Source organism: Oreochromis niloticus, linkage group LG15 (assembly GCF_001858045.2).
Source record: "Oreochromis niloticus isolate F11D_XX linkage group LG15, O_niloticus_UMD_NMBU, whole genome shotgun sequence".
Lineage (NCBI taxonomy): Eukaryota > Metazoa > Chordata > Actinopteri > Cichliformes > Cichlidae > Oreochromis > Oreochromis niloticus.
This window is the reverse complement of record NC_031980.2, coordinates 17,412,257-17,433,320: the sequence shown is the minus strand read 5'-3', so window position 1 is coordinate 17,433,320 and position 21,064 is coordinate 17,412,257. Positions and strand designations below refer to the sequence as shown.

Sequence of the window (21,064 nt, the reverse complement as noted above, 5' to 3'; positions counted from 1 at the left end):
TGAGTTGGGCTGAATCTCGTATTACTTTTTATTCACCCACCACGAGCCCTTAAATCATTCTGAAGAGTTCGCATCTATTTTTAACTGCGTGTAAGTGAAGCGCTCATGCTACCGAGCCCTGTATCACCAGTATAGACCCTCTGCTGTGTATTCACGCAGCTAAAAACAGCCTCTTTGTTCCTGTTAACTCATATGATTACGTTAATGTGAAATTACTAATAGAACAACCTAGTAAGCTTTCACTTCACCCAGTTTGCCTCACACTGCAACTCGGAGCTGTGATTTATTGAAATAGCAGCTGGCCAACCAACTTGCCTGACACAGTGGTTAAGTTAAGGTCTGTATTTGCCTTAAATATTAGAAAAATTTTAGTTTAAACAGGAAAAGAAGAAATGGAGCCACAAAACTGCACACTTCTAATCAGCTCTAATGTCAGTCTTTACCTTTTCGAGGGCTCGCGAGCTGATGAAGACAGCAGCATGGCTTCACTGGTGTTCCCGACGGGTCTCGATGGTCTGAACACACAAACACAAACACGCGTTAGAGGCTTATTATCAACAGAGTTAACATGGAGGAAGGATAGCGACGTTAAATCATTAAACCGCCGAGGCCTGCCTATCAGAAAGCACGCATTCTTGCGCTCCCATTCACACAGTCACACACTCTCACATGCTTTTGAGTGCATTCATGCACAGTGAACTGTAAAAGGTCTGAGCAAACACAGACAGGCCAAAGATCAAACGAGGGAGAGAGAAAAGAAAGTAAGAGAGGGAAGTGGTGTGAGCGCACAAAATTTTAAAAAGAATATAAATAATCACATTTTTAAGTCTGAAATAGAAACGGCATTTTTAAAAAAAAGCATACTCACACCCGTGCTAAATTCAGCCTGTGTGTGCTGGCCTGAGTATGAGCCTAACGCCTGCAGGTCTGTGATGACCTGGTCGGCTTCAGTGTGGAAAATTAAACAATGCCGATGCGCCACAGGGGGCGGAGCAACCGAAGTGTTTGGATATACAGAGGCGGGACTTTTGCTTGATTTATGTTATCTGAGTTTTCTAGGTAATGTAAAGTTTTGTAGTTCGAATAGTTAGCTTTCAAGCTGTAGATGTTTCACTTCCTATTTTGAAAGTGTTTAAATGTTTAACTGTTAAACATTAACATCATGGCTACAAGAAACTTTAATCTTTTTTGTGCCATCTAACGCGAGGCCTCATAGTGAATATTCCTCCATAGCTTTAGTGACTTTAGAGACACACTAAAGACAATAACACCTGTACAGCCCAGCAGGCGTCTAACTTGGGCACAACAAATGAGCAAATCAAGGGTTTTATGTAAATAAGTTCAATGCAAAAATCAAACAATCTTCTTTTTAAGCAAAATGAACATTTTCATACACTACAAACGAATAAGAGCAAATTAGAGGTCTATTTTAGCAAAATAGAGGGTAGTTACACATGAATTCAAAAATATGCAGTCCAGTAATATTAGTGTTAATCATACAGTCATCATTTTTTTAGCTTTATTCACACAGATATCCTGTAGGCCTATATGTCAAATCTAGAATACGTTTTAGGATAATGTTTAAAGGTCGTTAACGTTACCATCACACAGTTCAACTGGCACCAGGTTCAATTCTTACAGTCCAAAATCATAACCAAACTGTAGAGGCACATCAATTAGATTGAGTAGTAGTTAAAGGACAATGTCTCCCTCAATATGGAAGCCCAAAAGCACCAAAATAAACAAATGAATTGAAAATGTTAAAAATACATGTATGGATTGGTTAACTGACACTTTTAATTTGCTTGTTTTCGATTTTCATGTTTTCAGTTTTCATTTTATTTAGTAACTTTATTTTCTATAACATTTTTCCAACGACCAGGCAACTCCAGTGGGATATGTTCCAATATCATCCCGTGCCATCTGAGTTTTACGAGAATAGTGCATTTTCTTTGTGCAAAAGTCAGAAGATTAAACCGTTTTCTCAGATATTTGTTTCGGATGCATGTATTTGGGAGACCAATGAGAAGTGACACGGTGTAAAGATCAATTGCGGTTCCTGAGATGTTCCGTAATTCATAAAAAACAGACTGATAAAAGGTGGTGTGTATGACTGACAGCATTTATTTTTTTCTCCTGAATTTAGGTAAAGCATTCAACAAGGTTAAGTTTACTTAAAGTATAGCTTTTTAGTGTAATAATTAGGTCAGTACTGTCATACAGGCCAGTAAATGAATCAATTCATACAAAAGCAAATAAATATAGAAGCATATTATTTTTATTTTTTAAAAAATACCTTGATATTTTTGTTGGCATGTGTAATGAAACTTATATCCTTTGTCAGTTTTAGGCCTCCATACCTTAAAACTATCACTGTACGTTAAATTAACATCCTAACGAGGTGAACTGAGTGACGGGATAATTGGCACCAAAGGGGACATAATATAATATAATATAATATAATACAATAGAAGCTGAAGTTAATCCTTTTGTGCCTCACTGAGTAAGACCGCACTGATTTGACAGGAACAACCTGCATAAGTAAAAAAGCGGTTATTGAAAATTTCAGTAACATTTAGCTTTTTGACATTTAGTGTAATAAATGTGTGAGTGCTGGGAGGTCATATCATACACTATGTTGGCGAGGTTAAGGGTCCTCTCGGGTTCTTCTGGGTACACTGGGTGCGGCGGCTCCCTGGACGACACGCAGCCCAGAGTCCTGCTCAGGGCTCGACCAATCTTTGTCGCCGGTGACTTCTACACACAAAAACAAACACACAAACATCAGCTCATGAACTCACATTGCATGAGTGCAATAGATGTGTGAAGCCCGTTTTAGAGAATCAACTTCAGCACTTATCGAAAACAGAGATACCTGCTAATTACTGCTAACTAAACTGCAGCACAGACGTAGTGAACAGACTGCTGCCCTTTAGCTATTCACTCACTTGTATATATGTACTCCCAGTTTCCCTTTGTTCGCTGCCAGATCACTTCTATTCTTTCCATTTAAGGCTTCTACTGATTTCCATTGTTGTTGATCCTTCTCGTGTTTCTTGTTATTGGCTGTTGTGTTCACTTGTTATCTCGTGTATTGACTTGTGGACTGGTTTTGAGTTTCTATAGTCTCCCTTCCAGGATTTGTGTATTTCCTGTCTATGATCTCTGCTTGTCTGGGTTAAAGATCTGGATTCACGGGGGTTTATTCTGACTCTCGGTGTCCTGCTTTTGGGTCCTTCTCTGTCAGCCCTTACACCACTTTGGTGTAATTTCTAGACCACCACAGTGCCGCTGTGCAACTTATTTGACAGATAATTTAATGAATCTCAAGGGCTTTACTGTACAAGTGCTTATGTGCATATTTAACCCTTCAAAGGCCCTTTTTTAACCTGAAAATGCACTGACACTTAACTACTGAGCACAAATCTTAAAATCAGGCATCTGTTTTCCCATGAACCACATTCAGGTTGCTCCTGTTGGGTGTCTTTGTTAAAAATAAATAAATAAAAGGACATATACTGAGAATAAAAATGAAGCACAAAGCCCAGTCCTACAAAAAATCACATGGAAATATATGTAAAGCCTGAGCTACGATGAGTATATAATGTTACATGATGACAGGCGGGAGCTGCACTAGTTAGAGGATTTAGTCCTAAAACTGAAACACTAACAAGAAAAATTATGCCAAAGAGTTACTGATGAATAATTCAACAACTATATCTCCTTCTATTAATACATAATTTCTTCATTAAAAACATTTATTCCTTCAGGCTAGAGCAACTTTTATTTAAATTATCTGCTTCAATTCAAATAAATACATCATGCTTGAGTATGAAGCTATAAATATTTGGCTATGTGTACACCTGCATTTAGCTACTGACCCTTTGCCCAGAATTATCAAGGTGCGTTTACAATGTGTGCTTTTATTTTTGAAACCAATTAAAACCAATTACATTTCCCAGGAGGCTATGTGACTGGTTCAGGTTGTTTTATACCAGAATGAGGGTAGAGCGAGTACAGCTGGAACAGGGGAACAGTTTTAACACCTCAAACAACTTTAAAAAAAATGTTTTCTCTGCACATGTGTACAAGCATCATCTTTGATTGTGATAAATTCATAGCAGGTGAAGTGTGCACCTGAATGTTTCTTTCAAATTAAATAGATCCTTGTGTTTGTATCACTGAACTTAGAGCCCGGCAACTCCATATTCAAATTCCTTTGTCCACTAACCCTCCTCTGCACATATCCAAACCATCTAAGCCTCGACACTCTAACTATGTCTCCAAACTGCTCAACCTGAGCGGACCCTCCGATGTACTCATTTTCAATCGCTTTCAATCCAAATGAAAATCTGAACATCTTCAGCTCTGCTTCTTTATCAGTGCCACCATCTCCAAACCATACATACTACCACCTTCTAAACCTTTCCTTTCCTTCTCGCTGCTATTCTTCTGTCCACATCAGCTCTGACACTCATGTCTCTAACCTGCCTGCACTTTTTCCTTCACCTCTCTTATGCACTGTCCATTTCTTTAGATGTTTGACCCCAGGTATTGAAACTCATCAACCTTCACTATTTCTACTAATTGCACATTCACCTTTGCACCTGTCTCACTCTCATTCACACACATTTCATTCCTCTTCTCTCCAAAGCATACCTCCACCTCTCCACCTGCTTCCTACTCTCACTACAGGTCGAAATGTTGTCTGCAAACATCATAGCCTGCAAACAAGAAGGGGCTCAGAGTTGATAGCTAATGTAGTCCTCTTCCACCCGTCCGGTCTCACCACGGTCTCGCTGTCCTCATCCATGTCCTGCGTCACCCTCACATACCTCTCTGTCACTCCTGACTTCCTCACGTAGTACCATTTATTAACAATTTACATATTTAATAAATAATTGACAGGACACTGAGTGGTCTCGGATACGATACGTCAATTATGATACACGATGGATTCAAGCTCCAAAGAATACCAATGAAGAATGCACTAATGGAGGCCACAATTACATTCGCGACCACTGTGAATTTTAATGGTTTAAAATGCTATTGTTATGTAGTTGTAGCCTCCAGAGTTATTATGTTGTTGTGGCAGGGGTGTGGTCTCTGGCTCTGCTACAGTGGAGGGGTGGTACGGTAAGGTCATGGGTGGTGCTGGGAGGTCGGAGGGGACAGGTGAGAGGGATTGCAACTAATGAGCTCTCCCCCTTTTTAGTGTCTGGAGTCGGGAAGGAGTGGTGTGTGTGGTGTGGGAAGGCACTGGAAAGCTGGCTTCCCGGTTGAACACAAGGTGTTGAAGTAGTGAAAAACACTGTTTTTCAAAATAAAGGCGCTGCGACTGACACTCGAACACTGTGTGGGTCCTGATCATTTCAGAGTTGTTTTAAATATTTCTCAACAGGGAAACAAACATAAATATTAATTAATTAAATACAATAATTTTGTATTTGTAGCCATTTTCAACTATTTTACAAATGATCTGTTTTTGTTTTTTTTAACTGTTGCTCAATAAATGAAATTATTCACTGAAATTAAATATTTTTGCTAAATGTTTTTCAGCCAACTGCGGAAAACATAAAGTACTTGCAGGCATTACTTATTATTACTTTTACAGTGAGCAAGGAAAGGAAACATCACATGAATTATAACTTGTTTTCATTCATTAGCTTTTGTGCGGTAATGGAAAGAAGTAAAAAAGTGTCCCAGCTGTACTACAAATGAGCCTGGATGCGCCTCTGCACAGCGAGAGCCCCCTGCTGTGATGGATGAGTAACCGCTCCGTGACTCACCCAGGAAGAGTGCTCCTTCATCTGATGCTTGTTGCTGTGCGAGCCGCTGGTGTTGCCACGCCAGAAGCAGTTCTGGCAGAGCTGGTAACCGCGGCAACGGAGGCAGCGATAGCGGAAGCCTGTCATGCCGTTGCTCCGACAGTAAGAGCACGAGACGGGATGATAGACTGAGAGAGGGGAAAGCATGAGACATTGATAAAGAGAGAGCACTGTGCTGTACTGTGGTTTTTATTTTTATATAATCAGTTATTACCACAATAAAATCCATTTTATATCCAAGACCTGACTTTACAAAGAGTCCACAATATCTAAAGGCACGATAAAAACATAAGGGATGACAAAGGGTTCTTTGCACAGTGGAGTCAGCCTCTATGTTTTTCTGTTCCCACGCACTGATGTTAATCACCAGCCAAATCTGTGGCTAATTAACTTTCTAGATACAGAACATTGATTGGCACTAACAAAATTACCCTTTTTTTTTTTTTAACAAAAATACGGTTTCTACTTGAGGCAGTTAGCAGCACTTTTTACCAAAATTCTATTTTTAATTTGTAAAAACATTTGAGGAGAGATGAGGGTGAAACAGGGGACATGTTTAGCATAATTCTATTTTTTTGGGCCATTTCCCCTCCAGCTTCCTTAGTTTGTTCACACCGTCAGGCAAAAGGTGAAACACGATGTAAACACAATGACTCAAAAGGTTTTGAATGAATTCTGATAAAACTGTGTCTAGAGTTGAGTGGAGTCGTGTTAGGAATCCATTAGATTTCGTCTTACAACCACCAAACAAAAGAACCCTTATAGCTTAGAAACTATGATTCTTACAAATGTAGCGTTTATGGTCAACATATAGAAAGTAGCATTTAAAAAGATTTAAAAGATCATGTCACATTTGACCTCTTCTTCAAAGTCAATCGATTGATTTAAAGGTTAAAATGATAATAAAGCTATACGGAGCTATTTAAAACTTTTTGACAACATATAATGTACTTTAAGAGGCTTGTAGTGCAGTAAAAGTACAGTACATGTAGGGAATGATATATGGAGATTCTAAATATTAGGTTACTTTGGACCTCTAGCCTCTTCTTCAGGGTCAAATAAGGTCAAATTCCATAAAATGTATTTTTTTAAATTATGCTTAAAAGTTGCCTACCTTTATTTATATTGGCACCATGTGTGAGATGATATACTGGTTTAAGGGGGCTCAAAATATCCCATTATCGTTTGCATCCAAATATTATGTCACATATGACCTCTGACCTCAGTTTTGCATTTCTGTAAAAGTCTACCTTTCTTTCAAAATGACCTTAAAACACTGTGCAATCATTATGTTTTTAAAGGAAGTATTATAAAGAGAAAGAGAATAATGTGCCTAGTTAGTTAAAAATATGCAGCAGAATAATATTATATAATAAGCTCAAGTTCTTCATTTCCAGTTATTTACAAATCAGTGCCTATTATCTATTACCCATTCCCACATATTATATGTATAATAAAAATAATAATGGATTGGATTTCATATAGCGCTTTTCAAGGCACCCAAAGCGCTTTACAATGCCACTATTCATTCACTCTCACATTCACACACTGGTGGAGGCAAGTTACTGTTGTAGCCACAGCTGCCCTGGGGCAGACTGACAGAGGCGAGGCTGCCATATCGCGCCATCGGCCCCTCTGGCCAACACCAGTAGGCGGAAGGGTAAAGTGTCTTGCCCAAGGACACAACGACCAGGACAGAGAGCCCAGGGATCGAACCGGCGACCTTCCGGTTGCAGATACGCTTCCCAACCCCCTGACATGTGTCATGCCACCATTATCTGACTTTTACTGCACAATAAAACCTCTTAAAGTATGTTTAAAAAGAGAAAATAAAATAAAATAAATATATGTAAAATCTAATACTGTTCTGTTAAATGTAAATACTGCCCAGAGAGTGAGCTGCCTTGGTGGAGGTTTATTTGCAAGTAAATTTCTGCTAATAAACCAGGTCCGCTGTTAGATAGTTTGCATTATATCAACAGTGTCTGTACCATGCTCCACATTGGCCAGGCGGTGCATCAGAGGCAGCCAAATGAGACACTGAGGAGGGTCAGCCACGATGTCCAGGAACATGTTGAGCATCACTCTCTTCTACAAAATAAGAGCAAGGCTGTTTATGAACACAGAACCAACACAGTGAGCCTGTTTCATCCTTCAACCAGTTAAAATGAGTGTGAGTGTGTGTGTTTGTTTACCTGCTGGGGGAAGCAGGAGCGTGCTAAGGTTTGTGTGTAGCCAAAGGAAGGCCCTTCATATACGGCAGTGGGCAGCTTGAGAGCCTCCCTCAGAAATTGATCAAACTTGGATAGTACCAATACACCGTTGGGGTCAGATACCTGAGAAAACACATCTACACACACGTACGCACACACACAAACACACACAAAATGAAGAAGACAGCTTAAAATACTACATGTCCAAAACCCAGTGCCTCCCTTAACCTTGACTTTAACCAGTAAGTGTGGCAGATTAGATCAGTGAGTGTCATAAAAGCCAGACTCTCTCAGCTGAGTTTTTGTTTAACTTTGGAGCTTTTTAATTTAATCTTAAATCTAATTTAATTTTTAAAGCATTTTTGAGACTTCAAAACTTCTTGAGTACAGGTGCACATGATATTTTCAGGGTTTTTCTCTTTTTTCTATTGCCCACTCCATGTAATTCGAGTCTGTGACATGGACAATTTTCATGGTGTGAAGATAAAATTGGTCATGGCTTCATTAAATTTAGTAAAGTTCTTTAAAAAAATAAAATCAGCTGATTTTGATTAGGTTAGCAGGTACATTTTTGGAAATTTGACTGACCCTAACGCAAGTGAAGGTAAACAAGCATGAGCAAACAGCAGCACTGATATTTCTCGTCCACCAGGTGGCGCATATGCAACATATAAACAGAATGAAAGATTTCCTGTAAAAAACAAATATAACTACAGGTAAAATGTACCAAAGCTTGTACTAAACTGCTTTAGGCCACATCGAGGATATGCTTTTTACAACTTAATAAAGTTTTCTGAAAGTTTAGTGAACCATCCACTTAGCAAAACAAGTGCAATCACCAGTCTGTGCACTCACAATACAAAGAAGCACATCTGCATGAATTAACCACCTTACTTTGTTGTGTTGTGACAGTCCACAGGTAACACCTTTGTCACTGATCCAGATGTCCAAGTTGGATAAAATTAACATTTTGGACAACCACTCTTATCATGCAATACTTGCTGGCGCAAACTGATGCAGTTTTTGCATTTTAAGAAACCTTCCCCACCCCTGTTTTAGGATTTCATCATAATATAAAAAAAACTCCAATTTATAAACAAATATTATAAAAAAAAGTATTGTGTTCCACTTTAACATGACTGTGTGCACCACAGCCTGAAGAAAGCCTAGATAAAATTCATAATTTCAATCAGCAATCAGGTCGACCTCTCACAGTGAACATCATTTGCTACAATGACAGTTTGCAGCTGAAAATAAGATTAAAACGATCCAAATCATTCAGAAAGAAAATGTGCAGGGACTGACTCTGTATAGCAAAAAAATTGCTGGTTCTCTTCTTTTAATCTTTGAATTCAGGTGTTTTCAGTCCCACTGCTGTAAGTGTATAAAAAAAAAAAAAAAGAGCTCATTAAATTTGAGCGTGGTACTATAATAGGATGCCACTGTTGTAACAAACCTGTTTGTAATCCCTGCTCAAAGTGGCATTCTTGCAAAGTGAAAATGTTTAAGATCCACAGCAACTCAGTTATAAAGTGTCAAACCACTTGTGGAGGCATATGGTGCATAAAAGTAACCAACGCTCTCCCGACTCTGCAGAGCTCCAAACCTCCTCTGTCATTAACATCAGCACAGAAACTGTGCACCAGGAGCTTCATGGTATGGGTCACCATGGCCAAACACACAGTTCCACTGTACAAACTTGCAGATTAAACCACAATAAGTGATCAGGTTTATGCAGAGCAGATGTACCCTTTATCCATCAACATCACATCTGTGTTCTGATTCGTTTATTTCAAGTTTTCTTTCTCATATTGCTCTGCCTCTCTTTCCCCCAGTCTCTATTTTACAGATTTTTTATTTTTTGTATAGTTTGAATTTTTATTTGTTCGCTTGTTTTAACATGTCAGTGACTTTCCCCCCACTGTTTTCTAGGTTTTCATGTCATGGGCTGTACAAAAGAAACTGAGTTGACTCATATGTAGCACATGGCAGGAAATAGCAAGCACATTGAGTGACATTCACACTACTATAAATACTGTGGTTTAAGCAAAGACACATGTGCTCCTCAGTCACTAACAACAAACACACCAAACTATTACTGCAGATGGGGGTAATAATTATGATCATTTTCTAGGAAATGCAAGAGATTTCGTGTCTGTTGTGATGTATCGACTGGTACTCACAGCGGAGTTTATCCACCAGCTTCCCTCCACACAGAGTGGCCAGCATCGCCTTTACAGAGAGAACCGTCAGACGGCTGTCCGGCTCACTGCGGCACAAACAAAAGCACGTGTGACGTTTGTGAAACTATGACAAAGACACACTCATTTAAAGGCAACAACAGGATGTGGAGGGCCACATCTCACTGTTGCGACTTCCTAATCATTACCACTCGATGGCAGCCAGTAAGAACTCGACCAGCAGGACGGTGCTCTGCTGCGGGTTGATGGTGTGTGTGGTGGGCAGGCGTTTGCTGAGCTGGTTGAACAGAGAGGACACGAGGTTCTCCAGTCTGGTCACAGAGATGCCAGCGTTCAGCTCTACTGCGTTTAGACCAGCGTCCCGCACCGCTTCGATCACATTGTAAATGTCAATGAGATGCACTGGAAGAAGAGTAAGGAAGTCAAAGTGTTTAAATTCTTTTTAACTTTAAGAATCTTATTGTTTGATAGGTTTTGAAAGATGTGCAATGCTTCACTATTTACAATAAAAAGTAAGATTTTGATCAATTTTTTCTGCACTCATTTTATTATTATAATAATATGTCACAATGTAAAAATTTTCCCTTTTACGTCAGCCTAAACTGACACATGATTATTTTAGTAACGCATCTTTCTGTTGTGAACGAGGCCAGTTCTGACTCACAGTTGCATCTCTTCTGTATAAATCTGAGCTTGCAGGCCGTTCGATATGTTGACAGACAAATGGCATCAAAGTTCTGTTCCCCTGTCGAAGAAGAAACACAGCATCAGTAAACAGCTCTCCTCAGTCTCAGTGGGACTAGTGTGATCTATTTAAGAAGATATATTTATCTTTAAAGGAAGTGTTGACATGGTTGAAGAAACATTTAGGGGTTAAACGAAGGCTCAAACTTGCTCACCGAGCTCCAGGAAAATCCGCCTCTCCTCTGCTTGCGCTGTCGCTGGAGCTCTCCTCCCTCTGTCTCTCTGCCCCCCCTCCTCCATCACCATCCTGCACAATACACACAAAACATCGCAATAAATGCTCAGTACCTGGATATTCACCGAAGGAAAAAAAATATGCTTCCATTGAGTAGTAGAAAGAAAATAGTTCCTACATGAAAGTTTTAAACAACATAGGGCGAAAGAGCTACAAAACCGGGTAACTAACAAGAGAAACGAGATAATTAGCTAAAAGAAAATACGGTACTGAACAAACTAATGAATGACTCCAAAAAAAAAAAAAATTCCCATCTGCAAGCCAAATTTCAACTTGATGACTCCAAATTAATTGCCCAATTTTTAGTTATTTTCCCTGAAGCTTGATTTAGTAAGTAAATTTTAGTAAAAACTAATTTAATAATCTGAAATTTTGACAGACTGCAAAGAAAATAATTTTTTTCAGTGGACCTCTGGCCAGGTGTTTCTGCTATTCATGCCCTTTGGAGCATTTCAAATAAATAATCTGACAATATATCTTGATATATGGTAAAGACCCAGAAGTTTGTGCAACTATTGAGCTTATTGACAGCCCGTCAATAATATACAGATATCTGTGTCAGTATAATGCACCTGTACAGGTGATGTTGACATCACGATGTCTTGCAAAAACATGAACCGGAGGATTTTTAAGAACCATTTCTAAAGATCATAACATAGCCTCTTTTTACCTTGTGCACCAATTATCTCTTTTTTTAAAAGATCATGTTGATACATTTAATGGACTTAAAAAAATAAATTAATTTAAATTAATTGCTACAGTGTATCAGAGTGCTCTCAAAGCTCTTATTCCTGATTTCCATCGATGTTCTTTCTTCTGTGTTTTGACTTTACGTGCATGTGAATTGGTTTGAACTCCGCACATTTCTATATATGGTCTTCACAGAAAAACATTAAAAAAAACATCATCATCAGCGTTCTTTTTTTTTTTTTTATTAGACCTGTTAAAAACCGACTAAATCTACAGGAAACAACTGGTTTAATACAACGAAATACTGTAACTTTACTGTGTACACATGCAGACTCATGCAGACACTCCCAGCTGCAAACAAAAACTAGAGCCAGACAGTCAAGTTCAGGGCCACCAGAGGATGAGCTGAGAGCTCGGTAAATAAACTTAATAACGAGAGCAGCTGATGAAACCTGAGCTGTAGGCTGGCACTGAACAAGGACAATTAAACAAGGATTAAACAAGGATACAGAGGGAAGAGCGAGGAGGAGAAGGAAAGAAAGAAACAAAGAAATTAAACAAAAAGAAGAAAAGACATGAGGACATAAAAAGGAAATAAAATAAGGTTAAAGAAAGAAAGAAGTTGTCAGGTAACAAAGAAATCACCAGAGGACAGGGTCACCATGGCAACAGTTACACTACACCACAAAAGTGAATCACACACAAATATTTGCATTCCTTGTTCAAAAGACACACACACACACACACACACACACACACACACACATTCCAGAGAGGATTTGAAAGCTTCCCGGGAGACTTCATGCTTCATCCAGACAAAAGAAGGATCCCTCCTTCCAGTTAGTCTCTCACACACACATTTACATCTTTATGCAGTGGTTAAAACTTGCTGTTTCAGTGCTACTTCTGTCTCACACAGACTCAGACAGGCTGATATAAGTTAGTCAAGTATATGTGCAACTTGCAGCTCTTGTAAGCCACTGCCGTCTTTACAAGTCTGTTAAAGTGACAACATTCTGTCATATAGTGTTTGAGTGATAGCAAACATTTCAGCTAATGAGGTCAGAGCTTTCACAAGTAATCCCCATGAGCCAAAAGCTGCTCTAAAGACTCCTTTTGTCTGCTCTTAGCTGTGTATGAGGTGAGTGAGAGGGCATAACCTTTAATAGGGTTATCTCAGATTCACAGAAACCACACCCACCTGCTGATCAAACCTTCTGTTTACAAGGTGCAACCAATCAGAAGGAAGTTTTCCAAAAGGGAAGATGATCTTTAAAAAAAAAGAGGTGCTAGTGTAAGATAAATAAGAATTACTTTCAAACTGTGAGTCATGCAAAGCTACTCGAGCAGATTCACAAACAGACCAAAAACTTAAATAGGCAGAACCGTTCCTCGCTCCTACCTCTACTAATTCGGGACACCAAAACTGGGGCTGGCCCTCTTTGTGGCGTTGACAAATTTTTAAAGCATTTTAGGGCAATGTCTGTGGGCTCACACAATGACCATACCCTGGATAGTCATCCTTAGTCACAAGGGGTCGCCAAACCAGGTAGCTCTGCATGTTTGAGTTGGCAGATTTTTAATGCCAGATACATTTCCTGTCCCAACCCCAAAGAGGTTGGGTCAGGAAATGGGTCTTACGCTTGTTACACCATAGTGTAAACCACTACACTCTGGAACCACTTCATTAATACGACTAGTGAAACTAAAAACTAGTGACAAAGCCCACAACTCGTGAGGAAATTATTTACGAGGGCCTCAGAGTGAGCAACGTAAAGGCTGTTTTTACCCTGTAAACTTCTATACAATCAGACCTATTTTTCTCTGCAACCATAGTAGAGATGGACCGATCCGATATTACGTATCGGTATCGGTCCGATACTGACGTAAATTACTGGATCGGATATCGGCGAAAAATAAAAAATGTACTCCGATCCATTAAATATCAAAAAAAGCACCTCACAAAACTTGCAACACGGCGTAACTCGGCTCATAACCGTAGCACGTCGGAGCAGTATGCCTCATGTGATAGAGCAGCTGTGTGTATTTGTAGCCTCGCTACCAAACCAGCATTTCATCTCCGAGGAAGTTATCCCAGAGAGAAGTAAAGCAAGTATGTAAGTTCATCTCTGAATGTTTGTAAAGCGTTCCCACGTTAAGCTTAACAACCGATATATGGAGCGACTGCCTCTCTCTCTCCCTCACCTTCCTGCTGCTACTTCAATCGTGAAACTGCTTAACGATCAGCTGATCGGCTTTTCTGTCGCGAGTCAGTCTCTCTTCTTTGTTTTTGGCCCACTTTGCACCAGAAAGAGGAAACCAGCGGCGGAACAACAGCAGCACGTTTAAGCTTGATAAGCTGTTGTTAGAATTTATTTAATATTACTTTCTACACCAGGATCCTTTTCTACGTAGCTGACGGCTGGTAACTGTGCAGGGGCGGATCTAGCAAAGTTTAGCCAGGGGGGCCGATAGGGAAAAGGGGGCACAAAGACATACTTTTCTTTCTTATTCTCATTTAAAATATGTAGCTTTTAATAAATAATTATCTGAATCTTACACCCAAAGTTTTAATCTGATGTAAAATGTATAGAAGTCCATTACTATATATAGTAACTCTTAAGTCTATATACCCTAGTAAGCTATAGTACTTTTTCCTTTGGGAAGGTACCATCTGTGAATTCTGCAATTCTGTTGAAGAAAGATTTTGAATCTATTTAATTATTCTTGAAAAATAATTTGTTTCTGTGCATTTTTTTTCACCCTGCATCAAATTAAAGTTGATTACATCGATTAAGCATCATGAGGTGGAGGGTGGGGGGTTCCCTATTTTTTTTTTTTTTTTTTGCTGGGAGTTTGCAACCCTATTAGTTAGGTTGCTTAATATTTCTGCTAAGTACTCTTTAAAATACCAGAATAGGGAGGATGGAGTAGGTTTAAGTTAGGTTTTAAGTTAGGTAAGGTTTATTAGATTGATCAGTGTTGCTGAACTATGAAATATTTTGGGTGCAGTGTATTTTTTACACACAGGTATAACAGAATAGCTTTAGTGTTGTTGTTTATTTAAACTTGAGTATGAACTTATACAAAATGCAGCAAGATATTTAAAAAAACAGTTTTATTGATTAAAAAACACAATATCGGATTCATATCGGTATCGGCAGATATCCAAATTTATGATATCGGTATCGGTATCGGACATAAAAAAGTGGTATCGTGCCATCTCTAAACCATAGGTGTCGCCCCCTGCTGGCCATTAAAAAGAATGCAGGTTTAAGGGACTGCATTAGCTTCAGACTCTGTGGCTACAACCCTTTTTAAAAATGTTATAAAGTCAATGGATGCATGCGACACCAGAGTGTAGTTTGTGGAGATCACATGGTCCCAGAACAAACAGATGAAGCTATCAAACGTGTTCAGTAAAATCTGGAAGATCACAAATAAATGCATTAACAAGCTGATTCATTCCTTCACCTGATTTGGGGCCTACAAAGTTATTTAGTATTCAATCACATGTAAGAATGTGCGACCATTAAATTTTAAGCATTTCTGCTTGTAAAATGACTGTTAATTGACTCTCAAAATAGCATACGTTTAATTAACCTCTTAATTTACCTCAGAAATATCTTTAGCTTCCAATATCCAAGGGCAAGGCGCCTGAATCAGTGGCTGTTGAGGGTAAATTAAAAGTTTAATGACTTCACTGAACAGATTTTTTTTCACTGGTCACAGGCATGAGCCAAAAACAGAACTGTGACTGTTTCCAAAAGTCTCACCAGCTCCTCAGTTACCACAGTGGACTCTCCTGGTGAGTAAACTGTTATTTCCAGCCTGGCCTTGGTGATAACTACACCCTGTCTGTCTGTCTGTCTGTCTGTCTGCATGTATAAAGCTGACACAGAGGAACATTTGGTCTGTGAGCTGTGCTTCCTAATTTAACTCTAAAACCTTTAAATCATCACAGATATAATTATGCTTCCCGCAATTAACCAAAACTATGCAAAAAAAGGATAAAAATAGCTTAGCTGTTGTTTTCCTAATCACTAGTTCAGAGTACAAAGTTAAGTCACAGGGAATCCACTCAGATTTGTTTAAAACGAAACTCTGATATCAAACAAACTTTCACCCAGGTCACTGAACTCGTGTACTCGCAGCTGCCTAAATAAGCCCAACTTCGTAAAATAAAGGCTGAATTAAATACAGTAGGCTGGTGGGTAGTTCCAGCACTATTTGTGTCAGGACCCCTTTAGTCAAAGCAGGACTGCTATTTCCACCTGCAGTGATTTATATTTCCTGACATGGCTCTGTTCTCGACCCTTCCCACCCTTCTATGTGCATGCATGTGGAGAGCAGCAGCATCAGTAACAGAAACTATGACATTGCTTCAGTCAGAAATAGCATGAAATGGAGGTCACAGGTCACCTCTGCCTTAAATGGGAACTATTATGCTTTTCTTCATTTTCTGTCAGCCAATGTTATTATTATTATTATTATTATTATTATTATTATTACAGAAGCATTATTCTAAACAGTGACTCATGCAAAGTTACTGAAGTACTAATTTATGGGCCAACACTATCAGATTCAGCTGTGAGAGGTGTGGTGGAAGATAGAGGACCCAAATGCAGTGGTAGGCAGAGGTTGAACAAAACGTTAAGTATCTATTGCTTAAAATGAACAACTGACAGTCAAGAAACAAAAAGAGTCACTAGGAAGCACTGGGAAAAACAGTAGGAACAGCACAGCTAAGTGGGACAACTCGAAAAAGGGTCAGTGGAAACGATCAGAACAAATACACAAGGTGATGAGGGAAGAGGAAACAAGAGGGGAACACGGCTAAAGCTAATCACAGAAAAATCAGACAAGGGAAGTAAACAAAATGGCAAAATAAAACAGGAAATAAACAAACAAGTGGAACATCACAGAGACTTGACACAAAAGGGCTGAACATGAGGGAAAATGTAATATACAAAACTAGGGACCAAAAACAAAGAAGCTAAAGTCATGGTAGATTACTGCTGAAGTGGTTTGTTTGCAAAATAAAAGTGTCTTTACAGTAAATACCTGTATTACTGATTCGTAAAGCTAAGTGTTAGCTAACAGAGTAGGGGCTCTCATTACCTTACTTTGTATACTTGAACTCCTAAAGTACAGGGGGGCGAGAACTTAGAAGAGAAGAGACCTGGAGAGTATTTACAGCTGCTCCTTTTCTGTGTGGGTGGAGATGCACATTGGTGTTGCACCCTGGTGTTTTATTAGTGCTAACATTTGCTGAGCTTTATGGAAACAAACACATTACTCTGAGCACACACTCTGTATCCTGGTGGTGATATATGTTGCTAGGACTCTCTGATGACCCAAAGAAGAAATACTCACTACTGTCAGGCTTCATAGACATGGCACAGACAGTCCAAAAAGGTAGCCTTGCTCAGTGCAGGGATCAAACTGCTGACAGCCTCTACCTCCTCAGCCCTGGCTTACCTCCAGTTATCTTTATTAGTAGTTGGAGAACAAAGTATAGGAGTAAATAACATAGAATAGTCCCAGAAGTCAAGTAATATTCCTACAGAACCCCATCGATCCTTACAACAGCCATTCATTTTAAATTGACCTCATAATTCTTACCACACCATCAGTTTTGGTTTGCTTGAGACCTCTGTCTTATTATCCTTGATTTTATCATCAACAAAACTGATGTTTTCCCGCTAACAGAGACCTGGTTAAATTGTGATGACAATTTCACTGAGGACCAATTATGTTATTAATTATGTTATATTTGCTTTTTTTCACTTCTTTTACATTTTTAATGTTATTTTATTAATTTTATTCCTATTTCCTTTTTTATCTTAAGTATTTATTTTCCTGTTTGTTTCTTCTAAAGCACTTTATTTTGAAAGGTGGTATAGAGATGAACTTCATTACTATTATCATCATTATATGAGTGTGTGTGTGTGTGTGTGTGTGTGTGTGTGTGTGTGTGTGTGTGTGTGTGTGTGTGTGTGTGTTTGTTTGTGCGTGTGCGTGGTCATACCTCTCTGTGTCAGGGGGGTCACACAGGACAGAGGAGTCTCAATAAAGGTCGTCTAGCAGAGAGACAGAGACAAGAGAAAGGCAGTTTGAGTGTTTCCAGCCTTTCAAAGACTCTTTGGGGACTCACCACACCTCGATATCCCTACACATTAGTTGGAGACCCGCACACATGTTTATACTCATCTACAATCACTCTTTGGTCAATTTAGTTTATGATTTGAGTTTTGACAGTGCTACTCATCAGCCTCCCACAAGACACACCTATGGATTTCAAAATCCTATGCCGCCTTGTTCTCAAGTTGTCACATTCACAAACATCCACACCGCCTACCCGGGTGGCTGATGACAATACCCCATCAGCCTTTTTACAGCTGTGGGGTAATAAAACTTTTCTTAGCTTTTCATTGTTTTTTTTAGTCCAAATGAACGGCACCTTCCGCAGCCTATATAGCAGTGGACAATCACCATGCTCTTATGTTGGAAGTTTATTGCCCACTTACGAGGTAACTGTAGCCCCTCATGTCTTATGTTTCATAACTGCCGTGCGGTCACTTTTCTACCATTCAGCTGTTTGAGACCTGGCTCAAAACTCACCTCTGGGTAGGAAAGTGCAATTTGTCCACATATAATTAAAGCAGCGGTTTACATTACTTTATGGAAGTCCACACATTTCTCTGTTATTTGATTAAGAAAAATAGATTTCATGACTTTGGCCAACTCTCTAACCAGAACCTGCAGCAGGTGGAAAACTGGTTAATGACTATAGAGCTAAACAACGACTACAGAGTCCATCCCTGGCATGAGAAACTCGATAGTGTGGGAGCTGATTACAGTGCTCTGGTATTTAATTGTCACAATTCCAGAGTAGATACTTATTAAGACAACTGATTGGTACAGTGTCCCCCACAACAATGCTTCCACCACAAATACAGCCCAAATCTGAGCGAAAACACTGATTAGAGCAGGGGTAGGCAGATTTTTTTTTTTTTCACAGAGGGCCAGACTGAGAAAAAAGTTGGCAAAGGGCGGAAAAGAAACTTGTTAAAATACATGAATTTTGGTACACATGACAGACTGTTTTAAAGTAAGTCTTAGTAAATAGTTAATTCATTATTATTCATCTCTGGCTCTCCTCCATAATGTCCTGTTTCCTTCCTGTCAAGCCCAGAGATCACCACCCCTCCCTGAGCCTGGTTCTGCTAGAGGTTCCTTCCTGTTAAAAGGGAGTTTTTCCTTCCCACTTTTACCAAGTGCTTGCTCATAGGAGGACGTCTGATTATTGGCGTTTTCTCTCTAATATTATAGGGTCTTTACAATACAAAGCAAGTTGAGGCAAGTTGGGTTTTTGTTCTAAAAACCAAGAACTTTCCATTAGAAAATGTTAATTTTTCAGACTGTGTCAGTCTGGTGCACAGTCAGCCCTTAATAAAATGACTGAATAAAATGTAAGCATTTACAGACTGAAGTGATTAACAAATACACAGTCATATTTATGGATACGAATGCACCAAAAACTGTGTTTACTTGTACAGTTAACTCAAACTTTTAATATTGTCACGGAACAGACCTGCACCACTGCATGAGGGAAAGCTCGGCCAAAGTTTTTAGCCATTGTGACGTGTATGTTTTCATCTTCATTTTCATTGATCTATTTACTACTGAACAAGTTCTATGCTCTTATTTTGAAAGTTTAGAAACTTAATGAAGAGACAGCTGATGCTTTCTCTGTTATTTATAACCACAAAGTATATATCAGTAAATATTATTATTCTATTTAATAACTTGTTGGTGTGCGGCTCTTTTGGTGCACACATGCACACGACATTCGCTGCAGGATTTGGGAAAATTTTAGGGAACTGATTAGTTTTCCTTTGTCCCTTTCCTTGTATTTTACCCATGTATAGATTAAACCATACTTTTTCATTTCTCATGTTGCTGATCTGCATACTGAATTTATAAAACTAAGACTCGACACTAAATTAATACCATACTATCTTCCATATTCTCTAAGAGCTGGAAACAAAGCATCATTATTTTTGACTGACACGCTCCATTCCTTTGTTAAAAGCAACAGTACATGCTGAGTGTTTCTGCGCCAGATAATCTAGTGTTTTATAGACAAATATAAGAAAAGACAGCAAAAACCGAGCAGCTGCCAAGTACCAACAAAACATAACTATAATGACAGGCTCTCAACAGCAGCAGAGTCAGCAATCCACCCACAACAAAGAATATTTTTCCTCTGGTCCTTCATGCCCCACCACTGGCTCCCACAAAACACACTGCCCCACAAATATTGTCCAATAAAACTCTAAAAGAAATATGGGATAGTTTTGCATTTTTCTCTTCTCAGCTGCATAATTTTAAACAAATAAGTGAGAATGCACGGAAGACAGTTTAAGGCAAGTTTCACACAGGATTTTAAAACTTTCTCTACAAATGTAGATGGTCTGAACTGCAGGCGTAGCAGTAATCAGCTATTAGTTGTGTATGTGAACTCTGAATGCTATACATGTTGCTGTAAACCTCTTATTTTGGTTGTTTTAAGCACTTTCTTAACAAACTCTACACAACATCCATATACTGTATATAGTTTTACAGTGGTGGACTCTAATATACAACATAGGAAAAGCTTAAAATAAGATTGGTGTATTTGCAAGTAGTCTGTGAATAAAAAGCTCAGATTTCAGCTCCTGGATATCTGTATGATGTGAGTAATTTCCCAAATATGGTCATTTAAGGCAAACAGCTCTGGCTCTGCCCACAGAAGCTCCACCCACCTGACTACTGCATCCCATCTATGGAAGCTTGCATATATAATAATAAAATAATAATAATAATAATAACAACAATAATAATAATAACCATCTGTAAGTCTAAATTTCAAAGTTATATCTCAAAATTTGAACTTAGTTATCTCAGTTTGAGATAAACAGTAAGTCAAAATTTTGAGGTACTCAAGTTGAAATTTTGAGATGGCAGTATTATTTTCAATGGCAGAAGCAAGCATCCAAACCTCAGAAGGCATAAAAAAAAAAACTAAACAATCACAGTGACTTGCTGTCTGTTGGGAGCCATGCATTTGTTTTTGTCCTTATTGTTCGTCCAGTCAGATTTGCATGA

The 21,064-nt window shown here is 38.9% G+C and overlaps 1 protein-coding gene across 13 annotated transcripts in view; it reads right to left on the bottom strand.

The window, feature by feature from the left end:
- The window catches only part of LOC100702539 (dystrobrevin beta), a 46,771-nt gene that overhangs the window by 19,533 nt on the left and 6,174 nt on the right, over positions 1–21,064 (bottom strand). For 5 of the 13 annotated variants that reach the window (XM_013272012.3, XM_013272025.3, XM_013272026.3 and 2 more), the window contains exons 2-11: positions 17,943–17,994; positions 11,142–11,233; positions 10,907–10,987; positions 10,431–10,644; positions 10,225–10,310; positions 8,024–8,178; positions 7,820–7,919; positions 5,790–5,956; positions 2,633–2,757; positions 444–515 (exon numbers count right to left, since the gene is read on the bottom strand). In XM_013272012.3, coding sequence (XP_013127466.1) covers positions 444–515; positions 2,633–2,757; positions 5,790–5,956; positions 7,820–7,919; positions 8,024–8,178; positions 10,225–10,310; positions 10,431–10,644; positions 10,907–10,987; positions 11,142–11,232 — 1,091 coding nt within the window. In that variant the 5' untranslated portion in view covers position 11,233; positions 17,943–17,994. Of the gene's footprint in view, positions 1–443; positions 516–2,632; positions 2,758–5,789; positions 5,957–7,819; positions 7,920–8,023; positions 8,179–10,224; positions 10,311–10,430; positions 10,645–10,906; positions 10,988–11,141; positions 11,234–13,112; positions 13,182–17,287; positions 17,403–17,942; positions 17,995–21,064 lie in introns of all 13 variants that reach the window. The other 8 variants (XM_013272016.3, XM_025898812.1, XM_025898811.1 and 5 more) reach the window with 3 other exon arrangements.